The 19,925-nt window shown below is 42.8% G+C and overlaps 1 protein-coding gene across 1 annotated transcript; it reads right to left on the bottom strand.

Annotated features, from left to right (window-relative positions):
* Positions 1-3,633: 3,633 nt before the first annotated feature.
* LOC127634843 (vimentin) lies at positions 3,634-19,620 on the bottom strand. The gene is made up of 9 exons (XM_052114550.1): positions 18,820-19,620; positions 17,990-18,050; positions 8,271-8,366; positions 7,900-8,061; positions 6,909-7,034; positions 5,624-5,844; positions 4,928-4,971; positions 4,541-4,623; positions 3,634-4,446 (listed from the first exon to the last, which is right to left on the bottom strand). The coding sequence occupies exons 1-9, from the start codon at positions 19,344-19,346 to the stop codon at positions 4,405-4,407; spliced, it is 1,362 nt and encodes a 453-aa protein (XP_051970510.1). The 5' UTR covers positions 19,347-19,620; the 3' UTR covers positions 3,634-4,404.
* Between the last annotated feature and the right edge of the window lie 305 nt (positions 19,621-19,925).

The following is a 19,925-nucleotide window of genomic DNA, read 5'->3' as shown; positions in this document are numbered from 1 at the left end:
AGACCTATAATTACTGAATCAGAACACTCCAGCCAGGCACTTCCATGCTGGAGTTTGTTAAACACAGTTTAAAGGCTGAATTGTCCATGGCAAGGTCCATGTTGACTGTACATAAATTGTTAAGAGATATATGCAACTTCTAAACATATTTTTGGTATACTGAGAAATATACTGTAGAAGTGTAAGGAGTGTAAATATAAAAATAACTATAGAATTATAATTATTAATCAGTCTCCATCTCAGACTCGTCCATCTCCGTCTAATCATCACATTTGCATTTGCATTTGCATTTGCATTTGGACCCTATTAGTAATTAAATGAGGGTTCTAGATTTCTACTAATAATGACACTCAGTGTGGTCATTGATTAGTGATTGTAATCAAGCCCAGATCATTTCCCGGAGTCCTGCTTAATCAAACACTGTGAAAAGAGAGAACTAAAACAGTAGTTTGTGCTGTTGTAGTTTAATTTTCATCTTTTCGAGGCGCATCATCTTCATGCTCTGAGATAGAATAGCTAAAATTATCTAAAATAGAAGCCACACATTAAAGCTTAAAGTGTAAAATTATTTTGTTTGCACAAAAGCATACATTATTTCAGTTTTAAATGCTAAAATAATAGATAAGATATGCCGTTTTTAGTCTTTGGATAATCTCTGTTTGTCCAGTGTTAATGTCCATCTAGGATGCTAGGATGTCCACCTGTGTGTGAACATCATACAAACAAATGAAAGTTTTCTGAAAGGTAACTTTACGTTTTTTGAGACAATTTGCAGGACATTCAATCCATTACGATTCATCCCATAATTCATTATGTTTGCTAAGACCATTGGCATATTACTTGACAAACTATTTAAATAATATCAGTGGTACAAGCTATATGCTTACTGCAAAAATAAAAGTTTACCGTATTCAGTGTGGTTAATAACCCAACAGCTAGTCGTAAATCACCCTTGACTGCGAGCAAGGGAGATAGCTAGATATCTAGATTTCTCCTCTCTCTCTCTCTCTCTCTCTCTGTCTGTCTGTCTCTCCCCCATCGATCTTTCCTTTGACCCTCTCCCTCCCCTCGTCTCTCCTTGGGCTCCAGAGAGGTGGGTAGACCTGCCGGCAGAAGGACAGCCGAAACAACAACACCTCCCCTTCAGGAAGGTAGGGGAGTATGTCATGCCAGAGGTTTCCAAGGCCTGAGTTGGGTGGTGGAGGAGTGTGACAAGGAGGTGACCATGGCCGGGTCATAACGATGGACGGCCAATGCTGAATCAGCCCAATCAGTGCAAAAGGGATAAAGAGGAGCCGGGGACACCAGTTCTAGAGAGAGAGAGAGAGATGCACATGGCTGTGCTGTCTATGTGTTTTATTATAGGTTTAAGTTCAGTTATTATTCAGTTATTGTTCAGTAATTAAAGTTATGTTGCCTGTTCTGCCAGTTCCTGCCTCCTCTTTGCCCATCTTTTACCCGTTACAACTGTATACTATATACAGTATAATATAATTTAATTAATATAATAATAAAATGTTCTTAAATATAATAAAGTAATTTGTAAAGTAAGTACTTGAGTATATTTTTTTCATCAAGCTACCCACTTTTTCTTGAGTATTTCTCAGTACTTCTACTTGTATTTAAGTAAACACTTTTCAGTACTCTTGTCTCCACTGTTTTATCTTCCTCGAGCCCATTCCTCACCAGTCATCACATCCGGACTAAATGGTGAGCTGTGAGATCAATATCTTGGTGGATCCAGAGGTTCTGAAGCAGGACTGTTTAAAAAAGAAGGACAATGAACAAACAAGCCTATTGTTTCGATCTTGAATATGCAACGAATCAGTTTAATCACTGAATCAATGACTCACTCATTACACATTTGTTGCATCCCACTGGCATAGCTGTAGTTAATAATCATAATCAATGGGTATCTATGGATCTATGTATCTGTTGCAATATTTTATGTTCATTTTATGTTCATTATGTCTTGTTAAATGTGTTTATTAGTGAACATTGTTATTATTTTGTATTACTTTCGCTGGCACCTTATTTTACACACACACACAATCATAAACCTCTGGCAAATTACAATATCATTTGTAGTTGGCATGGTAAGAAAATACTATTGTTAATATAGGTAACCATTTTTGTTTGTTTGTTTGTTCTTGTATTTGAACAGTTTGGTAGAATTGACTATGCAATCACTGGCAATCATGCAGAATAATATTCTGTTTCTGCTTTTCCCTTGCAGCAAGCCAATTTTTCATGGTAAATCCACATAAAACATACACCAAACGTCCACTAGAGAGCAGACAAGGGAAATATTGGGCCTTTGGAATAGAGCTGACCACAGTTTTAATCTAAATTTGCATTTACATGCACATAGTAATCTGACTAATTAATGCATTTTGAAAATCAGTTAGTATGTCAATGTGAAGGCATTGATGATTTACATCAGCACTGTCACTGAAAGTTGTATGTTTGTATTTCTTTGTCTGTTACTCTCAAAGTACAGAAAGTATCCAGCTGTTATTTATGTTGCTACTGTTATTTTAATCACATATATGTGGGTTGTTTGTGTGTAGGAAGTCTTGTGGAATGTTCTGTGGATTAGATTGTTGCTAAATTAAAACGTTATCTCTGTATGATTCACCATTTTTCTCTAGGTGTCTTAGTTGCGGGTATAAATCCTGCATCCACAGTCACTCACTGAGTGTTGTGTCCAGTCAAGGCAGCTGTTGGTCTGAACTCTGACAACTCCTGCAATAAAGTCTTCATAAGAGCTTACAGGTGTGATTTCGGTCTCCAGCAATAGTCAATATTTTTCAATTACCTTAACCATGTAAAAGTCATACAGGAACATGCCTAATCAAATTAATGCACAGTGAAAGAAATGCATTTTAATCACATTATTCCATGAAGGCTATACTGTGCATATGTCAGTATATCAGTGGATGTCTGCATTTTCTCAAACTAAATTTGAATAAATGATTCAGTCCATATAAACATGCTCAGTTTATTGAACTGAATAAAAAAAATTGTATGCATGTTTAAAAATCAGCCCTTTCTAGATAATAGTTTATACTGTATATTATACTGTAGTGTAGTTTATATAATATTAAAATATTAAATCCCCAAAACATGCCTGAGATGATATGTACTGAAGCATTATACTGTTTTAGAATTAGACTTGCCATTTTCTTGGATTTGGTAGTTCCCATCCTTGGTTTGTTTCTAAAATAGGTATTGTACAAAATTGCATCAAGCTTTGGGTTTAATGTCGGCCTCAACAGAGATTTATTGTAATATCTTAATGCTGCCACAGTGCTAATGCCAATATACCAAATCCCTCCTCAGACTGGGACTATTTTTTGTTTTTTGCCCTTTCCCTCCATACTTGTGGGAGCATTTATACGAAGCTCTCTACACCCATCCAAACAAGAAAAATTAATTTAAATAAATAATAATAATTTGCCATAAAAGCACTCTGAAGTCTTATGAAAACACTTTTTCACTCTCAAACCACTTCTGACTGTAGATTGTGCTATCCGGATCTCTTAAAACAGGTTATGCTTTTCTTGTTTCACACCTACAGTATTTAATCATGCAGATGAAATATTTATTAAACATGATGACATGATAATCTCATAAGGGTAACCTCATTAGGTTTATTGTTGTGTTCCACCTTTAATTGAACCATAAAACATGTTGTTATGCTGCTCACTTTTAGAAAAGATCCTGGTAATCCGTTTATTTTTATGACGTGGAAGGGTTTGTGCAAAAGGATTTCTTTTTTTTTTTTTTGTCTGGAATGCTGTTTTGGGAAAAATGTCCAGAAAAACATGGCAAGAAAATGCGCCTTTCACAACAAGGGGAGAAATCAGAATCAGCTTTTCCCAGTTTGTTGGTCACTTTCAATAAAAGCTTTTGCTAAATGGATAAATGCAAATATGATTTTAAAAATAAAATAGCTGAAATAATATACTGCTCAGTGTTATCAAGATGCTCTCATCTCATTCATTTTGAAAAGGTTTATTGAACTTGTAGAAATTTGTTGACATTTTGGTCATCTTCTGGTGCAAGAGACAGAAGTTCATCAAGTTTTTGGTCAACATCAATGATTATACAAAACAGAAAAAGTTAGCAGTATCGCTGTGGTCTTCAACAGTGTAAACTACAGACATTGTGGTAAACATAAACCAGAATATAGTTGGTTTACTAAGTGGCCTACATTGTCTTTTCAGCTCTAAAACAGATCTATTTAACATACCTCTCTAGTGTGGCAATGCAAAAAAGGCACTTTAAAGCTGTTTTTTTTTTACTTTTAACAGAAAAAACAGAAATTAATTTCTTGTTCTATTCCAGTGCCGCCTTCTTCAGCTTTCCAGTGCCCCTACTGGTCACAGGTTCACATCCAGTTCATTCCTGATCATCTTGATTTTGGGTGGACTCATTAACTATCTACATTAGAAAGAGAGGTCAAAATGTGTCATTGTTTTCATTTAAAATGAACAAGCTCATAATGTTCTCTGATTGTTAATGTACTGTAACTCACATGTCCATCTTTTGTCTCAATGGTCTTTATCACCACCTTCTTAGACAGGTTGTCAATCAAAGGTCTGGTTTCCTTCATGGACTCTGGAGGCAGAATATTAATATGCTGTACATCGTAATTTCATTAGAAAAATCCAGGCTAGTTTTACTACAAGCCTTCAAGACAAGACTCTAGCTCTAATTGCATCTTTCAGACTGATTCATGGCCCATCTAGTCCTGCAAGATCTGCTTTCTCTACTGTATTATTTATTCCTCACAGAGAGCACAGCCAATCCTCGGCTATCACACTTAAAATGAGCAATTCCTCTCAACACAACGCTAAGACATATTTCAGTTCCCCCCAAAAGCATGTTCGAAAGGATTTTGTTGAAATCAAAGGGTTTGTACCTCGTATGTTTAATGATGCGAAGTTGGGAAAGGGTGTGGTGATCCTGTATTAGAGAAAGAGATCACACTTTGTGAACATTGTAAGAGACATGTATTTAAAAATTGAAACTCTAAAATAAAGAAACTGTCCTCAAATATTAAAGGAAATGTAAGATTCCCATAAACAAATAAGCTAGCTGGATGGATGGATGGATGGATGGATGGATGGATGGATGGATGGATAGCTAGCTAGACAGATTGATAGATAGAGAGATAGATGGATGGATGGATGGATGGATGGATGGATGGATAGCTAGCTAGACAGATAGATGATAGATAGAGAGATGGATGGATGGATGGATGGATAGCTAGCTAGACAGATAGATAGATGATAGATAGAGAGATAGATGGATGGATGGATGGATGGATGGATAGCTAGCTAGACAGATAGATAGATGATAGATAGAGAGATAGATGGATGGATGGATGGATGGATGGATGGATGGATGGATGGATGGATGGATGGATAGAATCTTCTTCTTCTTCTTTCGGCTGCTCCGATTAGTGGTCACCACAGCAGACCATCCATGATCAGCATATTTGACTTGGCACAGGTTTTTTACACCAGCTGGCCATCTTGACGCAACCCCCAGTGGCTGGGGGACTCTAGCTAGCTAGAATATTCATGAAAATTCACTCTCTGTAGCTAAAATTCACCTGCTTTCTTCTCCCTCCAGCAACTTCCTGTAGGTGGCAATCTCAATATCCAAAGCCATCTTAACATTCAACAGATCCTGGTATTCACGTAGATGACGTGCCATCTCATCCTTCATGTTACGGATGTCGTCCTCTAGGCGCATTATGGTGTCTTGATAACCAGATGCTTCGATGGAAAAGTTCTCCTCCATCTCTCTCATCTGACGCTCCATGGACTCATTCTGAAATTATAAGCAAGGATCACATTGTTTTTTTGTAATAATAGGAGCTCTAGTATAAATCAGTTGTTCTTGACCCAAAAATAGGTCTGTATTTAATATCTCAACTGATAGAGCGTTACACTTTTGATGAAAATACCAGGGTACGAGTCCCGAATGCATGCGAGTCGTCGACAAATGAGTATCAAAGTATAAAAGAAGTACCACAAAATGATGTGGTTGCTTCACCATTTGCAATTTTCACCTCACATTTGCTTTTTCTGACACCATCAGTTATGTAGGTTCAGGTTTAAAGTTAAGGGTAGGAAGGTATGTTTTGATTATTTAAAACTTTATAGAGAATTAACCTTAAAAACCTCATCTGTTTGGGAGAAAAGTCTCTCTTGCTTTTAGCACCATACAGAGGACATTTCACCTCTGAACTGCCATGATATATGTAATGGTCATTTCTGTGTTCTGTATCGGATCACCCCGACCAACTGTGTTATAATATACTCTGTATACTCTGTTGAAAGCAAGCGAATATGGACATGTTCGACATATGCGCACTTCAACTGCTTTGTGATCCTCTTTTAGTACAGTCAATGGCAGGCACATGCGCCAATGATGCGCACAGACGAGGACTGTCCACAGGTCAAGAAAATATGAGCCACACTCGGACAGTCCATGCAGACAGTGCTGATGATGAAATATGAGTCAAGCATACTGTGCATGGAGAGATCAACAACGCGGACAACCAAAGTATTCTTTGGCCTTAAGGAAACACATAATTTTCATGAGATCAGGACATCAGGCTGATTATTTTAATTATTAAATATATTACACTATTTTTACCCTCAAAACATATTTAAGCCTATTTTTAAGATTTACACATTTCAATTTCATAACAAATTTCCATCAATATTGAATTGTGCAATCTTTAACAAAATCGTACTTTTGTACGATTAACAATTTTGGTACTTTGTTACTTGATGCAATATAAAATCTGGGTCCTAAAGCAAAAGTAGTTGAGAGCCACACATATAAAGCATTTAATAAATACTAACATAACATTATCAAGTACTCACCGTTCCTTTGAGAGCTTCTAAGTCACAGGTGAGTGATTGAAGCTGACGCCGGTAGTCATTGGCTTCCTGCTTGGCCAGACGAATTGCATCGGTGTTACGAGCAGCAGCTTCTGACAGGTCAGTAAACTACAGGAAGAGAGGGAAGCTGAGATAAAGGGCTGTAATATTGCACAATAAACAGTTTAAATGCTCTGTGCTCCATCTGCCTCTCTGTCTTTTATTTCCTTCCATTCTCAATGATACTGATGACTCTGCTAGTTTCATGTTTGACGATGTAAGGTAATTATAGATCTATTGGTCCATTAAGATGATCAGTACAGAGGAGCAGATGGTCTCAAAATCTAAACAAGCATCAATGACACCATCTGTTGTGTCTTAAGAAGCTGATCCTGAACTGAGCCTGTCCTACCAGATCACCACGGTTTCTGCTCTGGCATATAATGCCATTTGACACTTACATCAATTCAAAGTTAAATTGAATTAATCTGTTTCATTTAATTTTCTACCATGATCTCCGAGAGAGGATTATGCTATTAAATCCCTTAGTTAAATAAATATAAACAAAACAATTGTTGACATGTAGTAAGAGTATAGGGCTGTACAATAATGTGGATTGCATAGCTCAGGTAATTTGGTCATGGATAGATGGATACAAATTTGCAAAGAAATGTTGTACTACATCTAGTACAATCTCTGACGAGTATAGTTTGAAACATTGTAGAAATCTCTTCTGAAACTAGGGGAGACTTTTTTTTTCAGGAGAATAATCATAGAAGCAGACGACTTCATCAAAAATCTCCATTTGCTCTCTATTTAGATTCCTTGTTATCTGAGATGAACTATATATTGACTATTGAGAAATGAAAGAGATCTCATTTGTGAGTTTTGTTTCCTACAAATGTAATGAATATATTTATTTAACCAAACAAAGTAAGTTAAATCAAAAGGGTGATTGGAGATTATCAATGAGTCATAAAGCTGAAAGACAGACCTTGGATTTGTACCATTCCTCAGATTCCTGGACATTCCTGGCGGCCAGAGTCTCGTATTGTTGGCGAACGTCTTTCAGGGCCGCAGTGAGGTCAGGTTTGGCCACTTCCATATCAATCTGCACATGTTGCTCCTGGATCTGAATTTGCAAATCTGCAAGTTCCTGCAGAGAGATGATGGGAAAATTACTGAAAGGTTAACAAAAGCTCAAAAGAACCTGTTTCTGTAATGCAGACACAACACCATGTACTAGTTTGTGCCTTTCTCTTGGTACTACTACCTTTTCCATTGGCCTGTTTAACCACTGTTATTTACCTGTAATTACCCTGATCTTAACAAACATGTGAGCAGAATATTTGGATGGTTCTGTACCTCATCATGAAGCTTCTTCAAGAAAGCAATCTCCTCTTGCAAGGACTCCACTTTTCTCTCCAAGTCCAGACGAGCAAGGGAGGCATTATCAACATCCTTTGGGGAAAATAAATAAAACAGATAAAAGTACAATTTCAGCTCTCTGTTTGTGCACGTTGGAGAACTTTGTTTACTTACTTTTAACAAATGTTCTTTTATGTTGTTTATTTTATTAAGGAACTTATAGGCTACAACAGTTTCAGCGTCATGCAACACTGAGCCTTGAGTAGGTCTTTGTAATGCATGATCAAATGTGTCCATTAATAATTTATTTTGTAGCTAATCACATAAATAAAGTCAGTAAATACAGCATTACATAGCTGTTTTACCATATGAAAATGAACATTTTTATCTAAAAAAGTTTATATATATGTGCTGAACATTAGCTTGCAAACTGCATTGATTGGATGATGGAATGTTAGCTTAGCTGGCTAATCAGTTAGCATACAAACTGAAAACATAAAGAGAAATGTTTAATTTGACAGTTTGTTGTCCTGGTTATAACATGTGAAATATCATAAACAGGACAGCTTAGATTACTTTAATTGATGTATTTCACGAGTAAGAATACATAAATCTTTAAGATGTTGAATGTTTTTTTTGTTTTTGTTTTTTCAATCAGGCACTGTATAGAATACCTAAAACAGCTTCTATCAGCCAATGAAATCGCTTTAGGTTACTAGTGGGACAGAATTTCATTGGGGGACTCAATATTACACGACTCTAGTCCACTTCACCTTTTTCCTCAACGTGGCAGTGTTACCCAATAATTAATGGAAGACTGTTTTCATTTTCGTCTCATCTTTTCACTCGCATCAGCATATATTTTTAACAGATAATGTAATGTTTAGTGTATTAATTTTATAAAAATTGGCAAATAATAAAACAGTGCATCCTTACAAAAAACCTGAACTTGCCACAAATTTGAAGCAAATTTGCCATAAGTTTGCAAATTCTTATTTTCACGAGTAAATGAGCTTGTTATTTGCCGCAAATGTTTGCCAGAAGTTTGCAGATCTTCAAAGGTAGTGGTGAACCTGCAGCAAACCTTTTGCGACAATGGTCTATTTACCACAAGTTTTCCACAAACTCATTTGCATGTGAAAATTGTCAGTGGCGAATTTGCAGCAAATTTGCCATGAACTCTTGATTTTTGAGTTCCAGGTAGATGGCATGAAGCTATGCCCCAAGGTACATTGAAATCATTAGCTACTTTGAGTTGTTTTTACTCCAACCAACACTTAAAATGGTTGTTGTTCTCCATCTTGAACCAGGAACCAGAGATCGGTACCAGAAAACGACTCGGTTACTAACGTAACCTCGGTTCCCTGAGAGGAGGGAACGACTATTGCGTAAGTAGCTTACGCTATGGGAAAACTCAGTTTCTTGAGAAATATTGAAGTCTTTATGTAAAACGCATTGCAGCTGCACAGCAGACAGTGATGAGCGAGGCAGCTCGGTCATTGGCTGTGCTGCGGCAACTACTTGAACCAGTGACGGGGCGACTTAGAACGCGCGACCAATGGGGCGCGTCCGCATTCGCAGCTCAGAGCCTGCTGAAATTAGCATATGAGGGCTATATAATGAACGTCCCGTCATGCCAGTTCTTTTAGGTTCAATCGACTGAAGCGAACTGACCAAGCACAGACACGGCAGCTTACGCAATAGTTGTTCCCTCCTCTCAGGGAACCGAGGTTACGTTAGTAACCGAGTTGTTCCCTATCGAGAGGTCTCTCCTATTGCGTAAGTAGCTTACGCTATGGGAACACCATGTAAAACGCTGTGCGTGCTGACTTCGCTCTATAAAGCCAGAGGCAGGTGCCTGAGCCTTAAAGCAAAGTGATATTCCACGAGCCGGCCAGCGGCGAAGCTATATAGTGGGGTATGACAGGAGCCCTTGCCTTCAAGGTGGGCGCTCCTTGTACAAACACAAGCACATATCTCATGTACTGAGCTTTTGTGTACTGGTACGCATAATAAACCCTCTAAGTCGGTCAGAGACGGACCTTATAAGGGAGGAGATGATGCCCAGCATATACATACTCCAGTTCATTCCACAGTCAGACTGATAGAATGTTGGAATGCAGTGAGGGGACCTGTAGGTTATAAAACCTGATAAATGTCGAAGGCGAGGCCCAGCCTGCCGCCGCACAAATATCTTCAATGGGTATCCCACTCGACCATGCCCACGAGGAGGCCATGCTCCTCGTAGAGTGAGCTCTGACGCCTAAGGGGCATTGAAGGCCCTTGGCTCCATAAGCTAACGCTATAGCATCCACTATCCAGCGCGATATTCGTTGCTTTGAGACAGCGAGACCCTTAGTTCGGCCGCCAAAGCATACGAATAATTGTTCCGTCTGTCTGAACAGGGCAGAATGTTCCAAATATACTCTTAGCGCCCTGACCGGGCAGAGTAAATTTGCAGCACCTTCGTCTGCTGAGGACGATAGCGCTGCCAGAGATATCACCTGTGCTCTGAAGGGTGTAGAGAGCACCTTAGGAATATACCCGTGCTTTGGCCTAAGGACAACTCTGCAGTCGTTAGGTCCAAATTCCAGGCAAGCAGCGCTTGATGACAGCGCGTGCAGGTCGCCCACTCTTTTAACTGAAGCGAGTGCCAGCAAGAGCGTGGTTTTGAGCGAGAGCTGCTTGAGGTGCACGGTTCGGAGAGGTTCGAACGGGGCACCTTTGAGTGCGTCCAGGACCGTGGCCAGGTCCCAGATCGGCACCGAAGGTGGGCGAGGAGGGTTCATCCTCCTGGCGCCTCTTAGGAAACGAACGATCAGATAGTTTTTTCCTAATGAATGTCCTTTATCAGGATTGTGTGACGCTGCTATGGCAGCCACATAGACTTTGAGCGTGGAGGGTGTGCGGCCCGCCTCCAGCAGCTCCTGCAAAAAGGCGAGTACACTTGGTATCTCGCACGTTTTGGGGTTCAAGCTCTTGGTATCACACCAGTCACTGAACACTTTCCACTTTTGGGCATACAAGCGCCTCGTAGAGGGGGCTCGCGCCTCAGTAATGGTTTTCAGAACTCCACTGGGGAGGTTCTCGGGAACCCGTTGAGGGGCCATGCATGGAGGGCCCACAGATCGGGGCGGGGATGAAGAATCATCCCGCTGGCCTGTCCGAGGAGGTCTTGCCTCAGCGGAATCGGCCATGGGGCAGATTGCATCATCTGTACCAGCTCTGGAAACTACGTCTGGTTTTTCCAGAGTGGGGCTACCAGGAGCACTGCACATTTCACCTCCCTGATCCGACTGATGACCTGAGGCAGCATCGCGATCGGGGGAAAAGCATACAAGGGGCGGCTCGGCCAAACTTGGGCGAGCGCGTCTGTGCTTTTTGAGAAGAAGAGAGGGCAGTGCGCGTTTTCCTTGGAGGCGAAGAGGTCGACCTCTGCCTCGCCAAAGGTGCGCCATAACCACTGAACCGTCAGAGGGTGGAGAGACCATTCTCCTGGGAGAACTTTGTCTCTGGATAGCATGTCCGCTCCTTGGTTCAGGACGCCTGGCACGTGCGCTGCCCTTAGCGAGCGCAGGTGGTGTTGTGACCATAGGATAAGCTCCCTGGCCATAGAGTGCAGGGAGCTCGACCTGAGTCCACCTTGGCGATTTATATACGAAACTACCGTCATGTTGTCCGTTCGGACCAGGACGTGTTCGTTTTGCAGGTACGGAAGCAGGGTTCTGAGAGCCAAGGCGACCGCTTTCATTTCCAGACAGTTTATGTGTAGGCGCTTTTCCGGGTTTGACCAAAAGCCGGAAACAGGCCTGCCCTCGTAAAGGGCCCCCCATCCTATTTTGGAGGCATCTGTCGTGATCATTTTTCTCCGCGTATTCACGCCCAGACTCACACCGGTTTGATACCAGTTTATGGCTTTCCAGGGCGTCAGGGCTTTTATACAGCCGTGATTCGCTCTGATCAAAAAGTGGCCCGAGCGCCACGCGTGAGTGGGGACACGGCTCTTGAGCCAGCGCTGGAGAGGACGCATGTGCAACAATCCTAGCTGGAGTACAGCTGATGCCGAGGCCATGAGACTGAACATTCTCTGAAATCGTTTGACGGGGGCGTGCGCGCCCGTTCTGAACGATGTTGCAAGGCGTCGAATAGAGAGCGCGCTCTCTGATGAGAGGTGCGCTGTCATCTGCACTGAGTCTAGCACTATTCCCAGAAAAGAAATATTCTGGCTGGGGGATAGCACGCTCTTTGCAAAATTTATTCTCAGACCCAGGCATTGTAAATGGCTGATAGTCCAAGATCTGTGTGTCATTAACTGAACCTCTGATTGTGCTATGATTAGCCAATCGTTGAGGTAATTCAGTATCCGCACTCCCCGCTGTCTCAGGGGGGAAAGTGCTGCGTCCATACATTTCGTGAATGTATGGGGGGCCAATGATAGGCCGAATGGTAGTACTGTGTACTGGTATGACTGTCCCTCGATAGCGAATCTCAGAAAGGGCCTGTGGTGAGGCGCTATCGGGATGTGAAAGTAAGCGTCTTTCAAATCCACTGATAGAAACCAATCCCCGGGGCGAACTTGCGCGAGGATATGTTTGGTTGTTAACATTCTGAACGAGCGAATCATTAAGGCTTTGTTCAGATGTCTGAGATCCAGGATGGGGCGAAGGCCACCGTCCTTTTTCGGGACGAGAAAATATCGGCTGTAAAAACCCGCCTCGCTCAAAGAGGGAGGAACAGTTTCTATAGCGCCCTTCTCTATCAGTTTGAGCACCTCGGTGCGTAGAACATGTGACACATCTTTCCTCACTTTCGTCTCGACCACCGCTGAAAAGCGGGGTGGTCTGCGAGCGAATTGAAGTGAGTATCCGTGTTTTATTATGTTCAAAACCCATTTCGGCATGTCGGGGATTTTTTCCCAGGCTTCTGCTCGCACAGATATGGGCTGAATGCCGGCTGGGGGCGTGTCACAGTGACGTATGGGCCCCGCCGGCAAATCGCTTTGTGCTAACACAGGATCTACGGCTCTCAGAGGCGCAGGTGCGCACTGAGCAGCCGTATTGAGTGCCGAGTGCAGAGGTGCGTGTGAGAGTACAGGCACATGCACTATTTCCGAAATGCTCACAGCATGAGTCGGAGAGGTGCTTGAAACTGTATGAACAGTGTTTTGAAGTGGGGGTGCATTCATCATTATGGGCACGCGCGCCACATTCATAAAGCTTTCCGCATTTAGCGGGGAGTTTCTTAGCTCGCGCATTGCATCTGTGATGTTTGCGGCATAGCTGTTTGAAACTGTGTGGGTAGCTGTGTGTAGGGGTGCGTGCAATACGGCAGGCACACGCGCTACACTTATAGCACTTCCCGTTTTTACTGGGGAAGTGTTTATAACTGTGGGAACAGTGCTTGTGTGTAGTGGTGCATACATGACAATAGGCACACGATCTACATTTTTGAGACATCCAGCCTGAGCTGGGGAGGTGTTTGGCACTGTTTGGACAGTATTGATATGTGGGAATGCGCACTTTAGTGTGGACATGTGAACCCTTAGTGACACAGGCAGAAAATGACTCTTTTGGTGATTTCTGTGTGTCGCCGTGAAAACGGCGTTTGATTGCAGGTGAGCGAGTTTTATGACTGGCCCATTGACTGCTGTATAGACATTTCCAGCCGCCTGTAAGGGGACTGGGTAATGTTTTAAATGTTTGCGAGGGAGCAGTCCGGCATTTGCGAGACACGTACTCCCTCTCTTTCTTCCTGCTGCTAGGAAGACTTACGAGGCTCTGTGTTCAGGGTGATTCTGGGTCGAGGTCCTCGTTGCTCCTGCGGCTTTCTTCGGCCAGCGGAACGCGAGCGGCGTCGAGCGTCCTTTTCAGGTCTGCTCTTCGGCTGGGAGACGGGCGGCTCTGCCCTGGCTCGCTGCTGCTGCAGTTTTTGAGATGAGCTGGAGCGCTTAGGCAGGAAGTGATGCATAGCTTGCGAATCCTTCCGCGCCTCAGTGAAGCGCTCCGTGAAATCTCTCACCGTAGGGCCGAACAGGCCGCTCGGAGTGACAGGTGCGTCAAGGAAGGGTGCCTTATCCGCGTCCTTCATCTCCGTTAGCGTTAGCCACAGATGGCGCTCAAGGACGATCAAATTAGCCATGGCCAATGGATTGGGCGGTGGCCTTTGTGGCTCGCAGAGCTACGTCCGTAGCACTGCGCAGGTCCTTAAAAGCGTCGGGTTCAGGTCCAGACTCGTCCATAGAGCGGAGAAGTTTGGCCTGAAACACTTGTAGAACCGCCATCAAATGCAGCGCTGACGCAGCTTGACCGGCGGCGGCGTATGCGCGACCGGTGATAGCTGATGCGGTTCTGCACGGCTTCGATGGGTGAGAAGCTCTGGCCTTCCATCCAGCGGTGGAGGGTGGGCATAGATGGTTGGCCACAGTCTCCTCTAGGGGCGGAGTTGCCTCGTAGCCTCTTTCTCTCACGCCGTCCACTGAGGAGAGCGAAGAAGAGAAAGAAGGCTTTAGGCGAGCCGAGTGCGGGGCTTTCCACGACTTTGTGAGCTCGTCGTGCACCTCAGGGAAGAAAGGAGAGGGTCTCTGTCGGGGGGCCTGCCGGCGCCCCTGCAGGAACCACTCATCCAGCCGGCTGCGGGCGGGTTCTTCCGGAGAAGACCAGTCGAGCCTGAGGTCTTCCACGGCCTTAGACAGGATACGGACGATCTCCAAGTCCATGCTGGTGCAAGTCCGCGCTCGTGTCCGCTGATGCCGATGGCGCGGGGTCGAACGAGCCCGGCCAGTCGTCGGATGCAGCGTCAAGAGAGAGGCTGTCATCCTTTCCGTCGTCGTCCCCTGATGTGCCGAACGAGACGAGACCCACCGCTTTCTTGGAGGGGTGCAGGTCCGCTCTCGCGAAATGGACCGGCGGCGGGGAGACATCTGGTAGCGTTGATGCCCGCGGGGACTGAGCCGGCGTGACATCACCGGAGTCGGGGTGCTCTGGCAGCCTCTGTGAGCGGCGCTTTTTCTTGCGCTGCTCGAACAGAGGTGGCAGCACGGGGGCAGCCGGCTCGCTTGCGGTGAAAACGGCAATCCGCCCTGAATCAGTGCAGCTTCTGTGTGGTCCAGACCCAGGCAGCGAGTGCAGATGATGTGCCGATCTCCGTCGGAAAGAGGGCCTCTGCACGAGGCGCAGGCTGAAGGCATTTGAAACAACGCCTGGAAAATAACTCTTTTACTCTTAAAAAGCGTTGCGGGGCGAACGCTTGTTCAGTAAAGGATATGCGATGCGCGCCGGATGGCGTAGCAGAAGGCTTCGAAGGCGGCTGAAGATGCCGGCGTCCTCTCAGCAGTCCCGCTGTAAGCTTGTCCACGGCGGCGAAAGACTCCAAAAATCCGGAGGATCCAGCGAAGAGAAGGTCTTCGCTGAAGGAGATTAAATCTAAAAGAACTGGCATGACGGGACGTTCATTATATAGCCCTCATATGCTAATTTCAGCAGGCTCTGAGCGCGCGAATGCGGGACGCGCCCCCATTGGTCGCGCGTTCTAAGTCGCCCCGTCACTGGTTCGAGCAGTTGCCGCAGCACAGCCAATGACAGAGCTGCCTCGCTCATCACTGTCTGCTGTGCAGCTGCAATGCGTTTTACATAAAGACTTCAATATTTCTCGAGAAACTGAGTTTTCCCATAGCGTAAGCTACTTACGCAATAGGAGAGACTTCTCGATAGGGAACTGTCCCGCTGCAATCATGGTGCCACCAAGTGGTTGGTCAGAAAAACAGCACCGGATCGTTTTGATGATTGTATTACATTACTTTTCTGTGTTCCCTACATAGAATTGTAATTATATGGTTTACAATGTTTAACTTTTACTTTGACTGAGTGTAATGGTATGCCCCTGGTCTCAAGAGGCACACTAGCGACTGATGCTAGAGGCTGTAGCCTTTAGCCTCCTTGTTAGCATGCCTGCCTCCCATGCTGGAGATGCTGGTTTGAATCCCACTCGGAGTGGGTCGAGTAGGACCGGTTACATGAGCACAAATAAACAAAATAGCTATAATATGGGTGCATTACATTCAGAAATGTGTATTCCTATGCCCTATTCCCTTCTAAGTTTTAACCATCCACCGTGAAAGCGTTTGAGGCTGAAAACTGTATTTCAAATCTCACTTTGCAAGATATTTTTATTGGAAATTCAGTTTCAAGCCATCTTAAAGCATGACTATATAAAAGCGATATTAAAAAGTTCTCATATGTCAGTGCACTAAAAAAAAAATCACATTATTTTAAAAAAAAAATTCCAGATTGAATATCAATATCTTGTCTAAACACACACACACACATTGGTGTGGCTATCCTTATGGTTTTTTTTACTGTGCAAACTATAGATTCTATCCCCTGAACCTAACCTTCACAAAAAACTTTCTGCATTTTTACATAAAAAAAACATTGTTTGTTTTGAGGAAATATCCTCATAAACCACATTTATAGCATAATACCCTTGTAATTACCAATATGTAACCTAGAAAAAATGTCCTTGTAAACCACCCAAACCTGCCCACACACACACGCATGTCCTCTTCTCTGTGGCCATAAGGCACCAATGTCCCCTTGCAAGCTCTGGCCCCTCCCAGTCTTACTACAAGTTTGCTTTGTCATGAACACACAGGCCTGCTCTCTCAGACAAAGCTCTATGTTCTCTGTGTGTCTAGCCAGACTGGAGGCAGCTTGACCGGGCCTGCACTGACCTTACTGTGATGAAACTCAGATGGTCACACTTGGTAATGACTGATCTGATACTTGAACTGAAACTAACTGATCACAAGGTGAGCTTAGGTATAACAAGTTAAGGATTCATTAAATGACTTGAGGATCTAAAATGGGTCTGAAAATGGTGTGAATATCTTCTAGGTTAGTTTAATTGTGAACACGATCGGTAACTATCAGCCTATTAGCATTCTGCCTGTTGTGTCCAAGTTGGTGGAGAAGTGGATGTCAGAGCCGATAGTTTTCGCTTGCATCCCATACAATTTGGATTTATAGCTCACCACTCCACAGAGTTTGTTGCCTGTTGATTTTTTTTTGTTGTTTTTTTTAGATTAAATCAATGATGGATAAGGGTGGTACTGTTGGGGCTGTTTTTCTTGACCTCAGAAATGCTTTCAAGATGGTAAACCTAGAATACCTACTAATAAACTATCTTCCTTTAATTTTTCAGCCAATTCACTTAAATGGATACAATCATATTTAAATGGAAGAACACAATATGTGAAGGTTCATAATCATAAATCCACTGTTGTTAACACCCCTACCAGCGCCCCCACAAGGATCTATACTCGGACCACTTTTATTTATTTTTTACATTAATGAGCTGTCTTCTGTTTGTCCTGATGTAGAGATCCAGTTATTTGCAGAAGATACAGTAATGTATGCGCATGGTTGCACAAAGAAGCAAGTTGCTCAACCCTCAAAATTTTTAATCAGAAACCTATCAAAGCTGTCACATTTTTGTGTATTAGTTTGTGCCTATTATCTGTATGTCATATTTGTAATACGCTATTTTATTTTTATTTTAGGTTGCCTTTTTAAGAACTGGCCAAGGGCAACAGATGAAAATTAGCCTATACGGCTAACTCTGGCTCATTTACATTTATATTTCTGTTGACTAATGAGCGCTGTCCTTGTAAAAAACTAAATAAATAAAAAAAACAAGAATATGCAAATACACACACATACCTGTCTGAAACTCCTTAGGCTGTTCTCAGCATCCTCCTTCTGAAGCATCTCTTCTTGAAGTCTGAAAATGCCAGATAGTATTACAAAAGAGCCACACCCTTTATAGCAGCCAAACCCACTCTAACACACTAACATATCTCATTGCATCCAAGCATCTCGCCAGGACAATAATTACACCATCTAAAATCCTTATTACTGTACTTCTGACATCAAACTAATGAAAAGTCATTTCTTGTAATTTCCTATATCAACTAAATTTAACCAGCTTTAGACAACAGCTTTGACCTAGTAAAGAGAAACCTCCCCCACACAGAAGGGCTTTGTCCTGAGTAACATTTAACCAGAATCAATGAAAACATCAAGTCAGAGACATGCAAATATATTTTAATTTCAACATTTCCCAAGATGTAAAATCTAAAACTCCAAAGCATGCATTAAAATGTTTTTGTTTAAATGCAACATTACTGAAAAATGGATGCATTTAATTTTCTCATTACAGTCTCCACTTATTGCATAATTTTTTTTAAACGTGAAATATACGATCAAAATAAACTGATTATTGACTATAAATCCCTAATATAGGTGAGAGTTTTAATGTGTGTGGGGGTGGGGTGGGTGGGGGGTGGGGGGTGTTGTCAAAAACCTGGTTCAAGCCAGCCTGGCCATCTTAAAAGTGCCCCAAACCCATCTAAAACTACCCAACTGACCAGTTAGCTTTATTTAATGTCAATTATTTCACATTATCTCACTCTTCTAATCTAGCTAAGTTTTTTTTTTTTTTTTTTTTTTTTTTTTTTTTTATCTTGGGACACAATGATGTTTGCACATACTTTTCTTTGAGGCGCTCTATGTCCTCTCCCAGATTGTCCCGGTCCAATTCGACTCTGGTCTTCTCGTTGGTGAGCTGGTCCACTTGCTGTCGCAATTCTCTCATCTCATCCTCGTACAGATCCCCGATCCGGGACGTGCCTTTCCCTTTCATCTGATCCAGCTCCGCGATCAAGATCTTGTTCTGCTGCTCCAGGAATCTCACTTTATCTATGTAACTGGCGAATCTGTCATTAAGATGTTGCATCTCAGCCTTCTCATTGGTTCGGTTGGCTCTAAACTCGTTGTTGATGGCATCAGCGAGCCCGAAATCCAAAGTATCGGTGGACAACCTGGGCAGAGGCGCGCTGCTGCGCACCCTTGCGCCCTTGGACATGTACTGAGGCGCGGAAGACGAGCTGTAGGACACCCGGGATGTTGTTGTGCGCACCGGGCTGCTGTACTGGCGACTGGAATAAGTGGACCGAGCCATCCCTGGTCGCTCGCCACCGAACATCCTTTTATAAGAAGAGGTGGTTGTTCGGCTCATGTTTGTAATCCTTTAGTTTATTATAACTGTCTTCTCGAAATCAACGCTCGTTTTTACTTTTTTCACAACTCGTGCGCAACGACGCCCCGCAACTTGTCTTGGCCGACCAAGACCACTGCAGAGGTTGGGCTCGGATTTATAGACCACTCCCTATGCAAATGACATAACGGTGCGGGAGTTTTAGTGACGTAGAGGGGCCGACTGGTTGGTGGAGCGTTATGTCTTCTTCCATAACGATCAATGAGAGGGTTTCACTATAGCAAATCCGGGAAAGTCACTTTTATCTATCTATCTATCTATCTATCTATCTATCTATCTATCTATCTATCTATCTATCTATCTATCTATCTATCTATCTATCTATCTATCTATCTGTCTATCTGTCTGTCTGTCTGTCTGTCTGTCTGTCTGTCTGTCTGTCTGTCTATCTATCTATCAAAACAACAAAAAATTTGTTTTTCAAAACAACCTTCTGTTACTTTTTCTTTTCACACAGTTATGTTCAATATTCTATATAAATGAATGTGTTTCTTGAATCTTGATACACTTTGTAATCATTGGGAATATTCCGGGTTCAAT

This window comes from Xyrauchen texanus, chromosome 42 (assembly GCF_025860055.1).
Source record: "Xyrauchen texanus isolate HMW12.3.18 chromosome 42, RBS_HiC_50CHRs, whole genome shotgun sequence".
Lineage (NCBI taxonomy): Eukaryota > Metazoa > Chordata > Actinopteri > Cypriniformes > Catostomidae > Xyrauchen > Xyrauchen texanus.
Note: the sequence above shows the minus strand (reverse complement) of the source record. Positions and strands in the feature narration are given on the sequence as shown.

Bases quoted from the DNA above. Each gene is read 5' to 3' on its own strand.
- LOC127634843 (XM_052114550.1), bottom strand. From the start codon at position 19,346: ATGAGCCGAACAACCACCTCTTCTTATAAAAGGATGTTCGGTGGCGAG. The intron at 8,367-17,989 runs GTATGTGTGTGT...TTTTCCCCAAAG, and splicing joins GCCTAAGGAGTTTCAGACAG to GATGTTGATAATGCCTCCCT. The intron at 4,447-4,540 runs GTGAGTTACAGT...TTTCTAATGTAG, and splicing joins TTGAGACAAAAGATGGACAT to ATAGTTAATGAGTCCACCCA.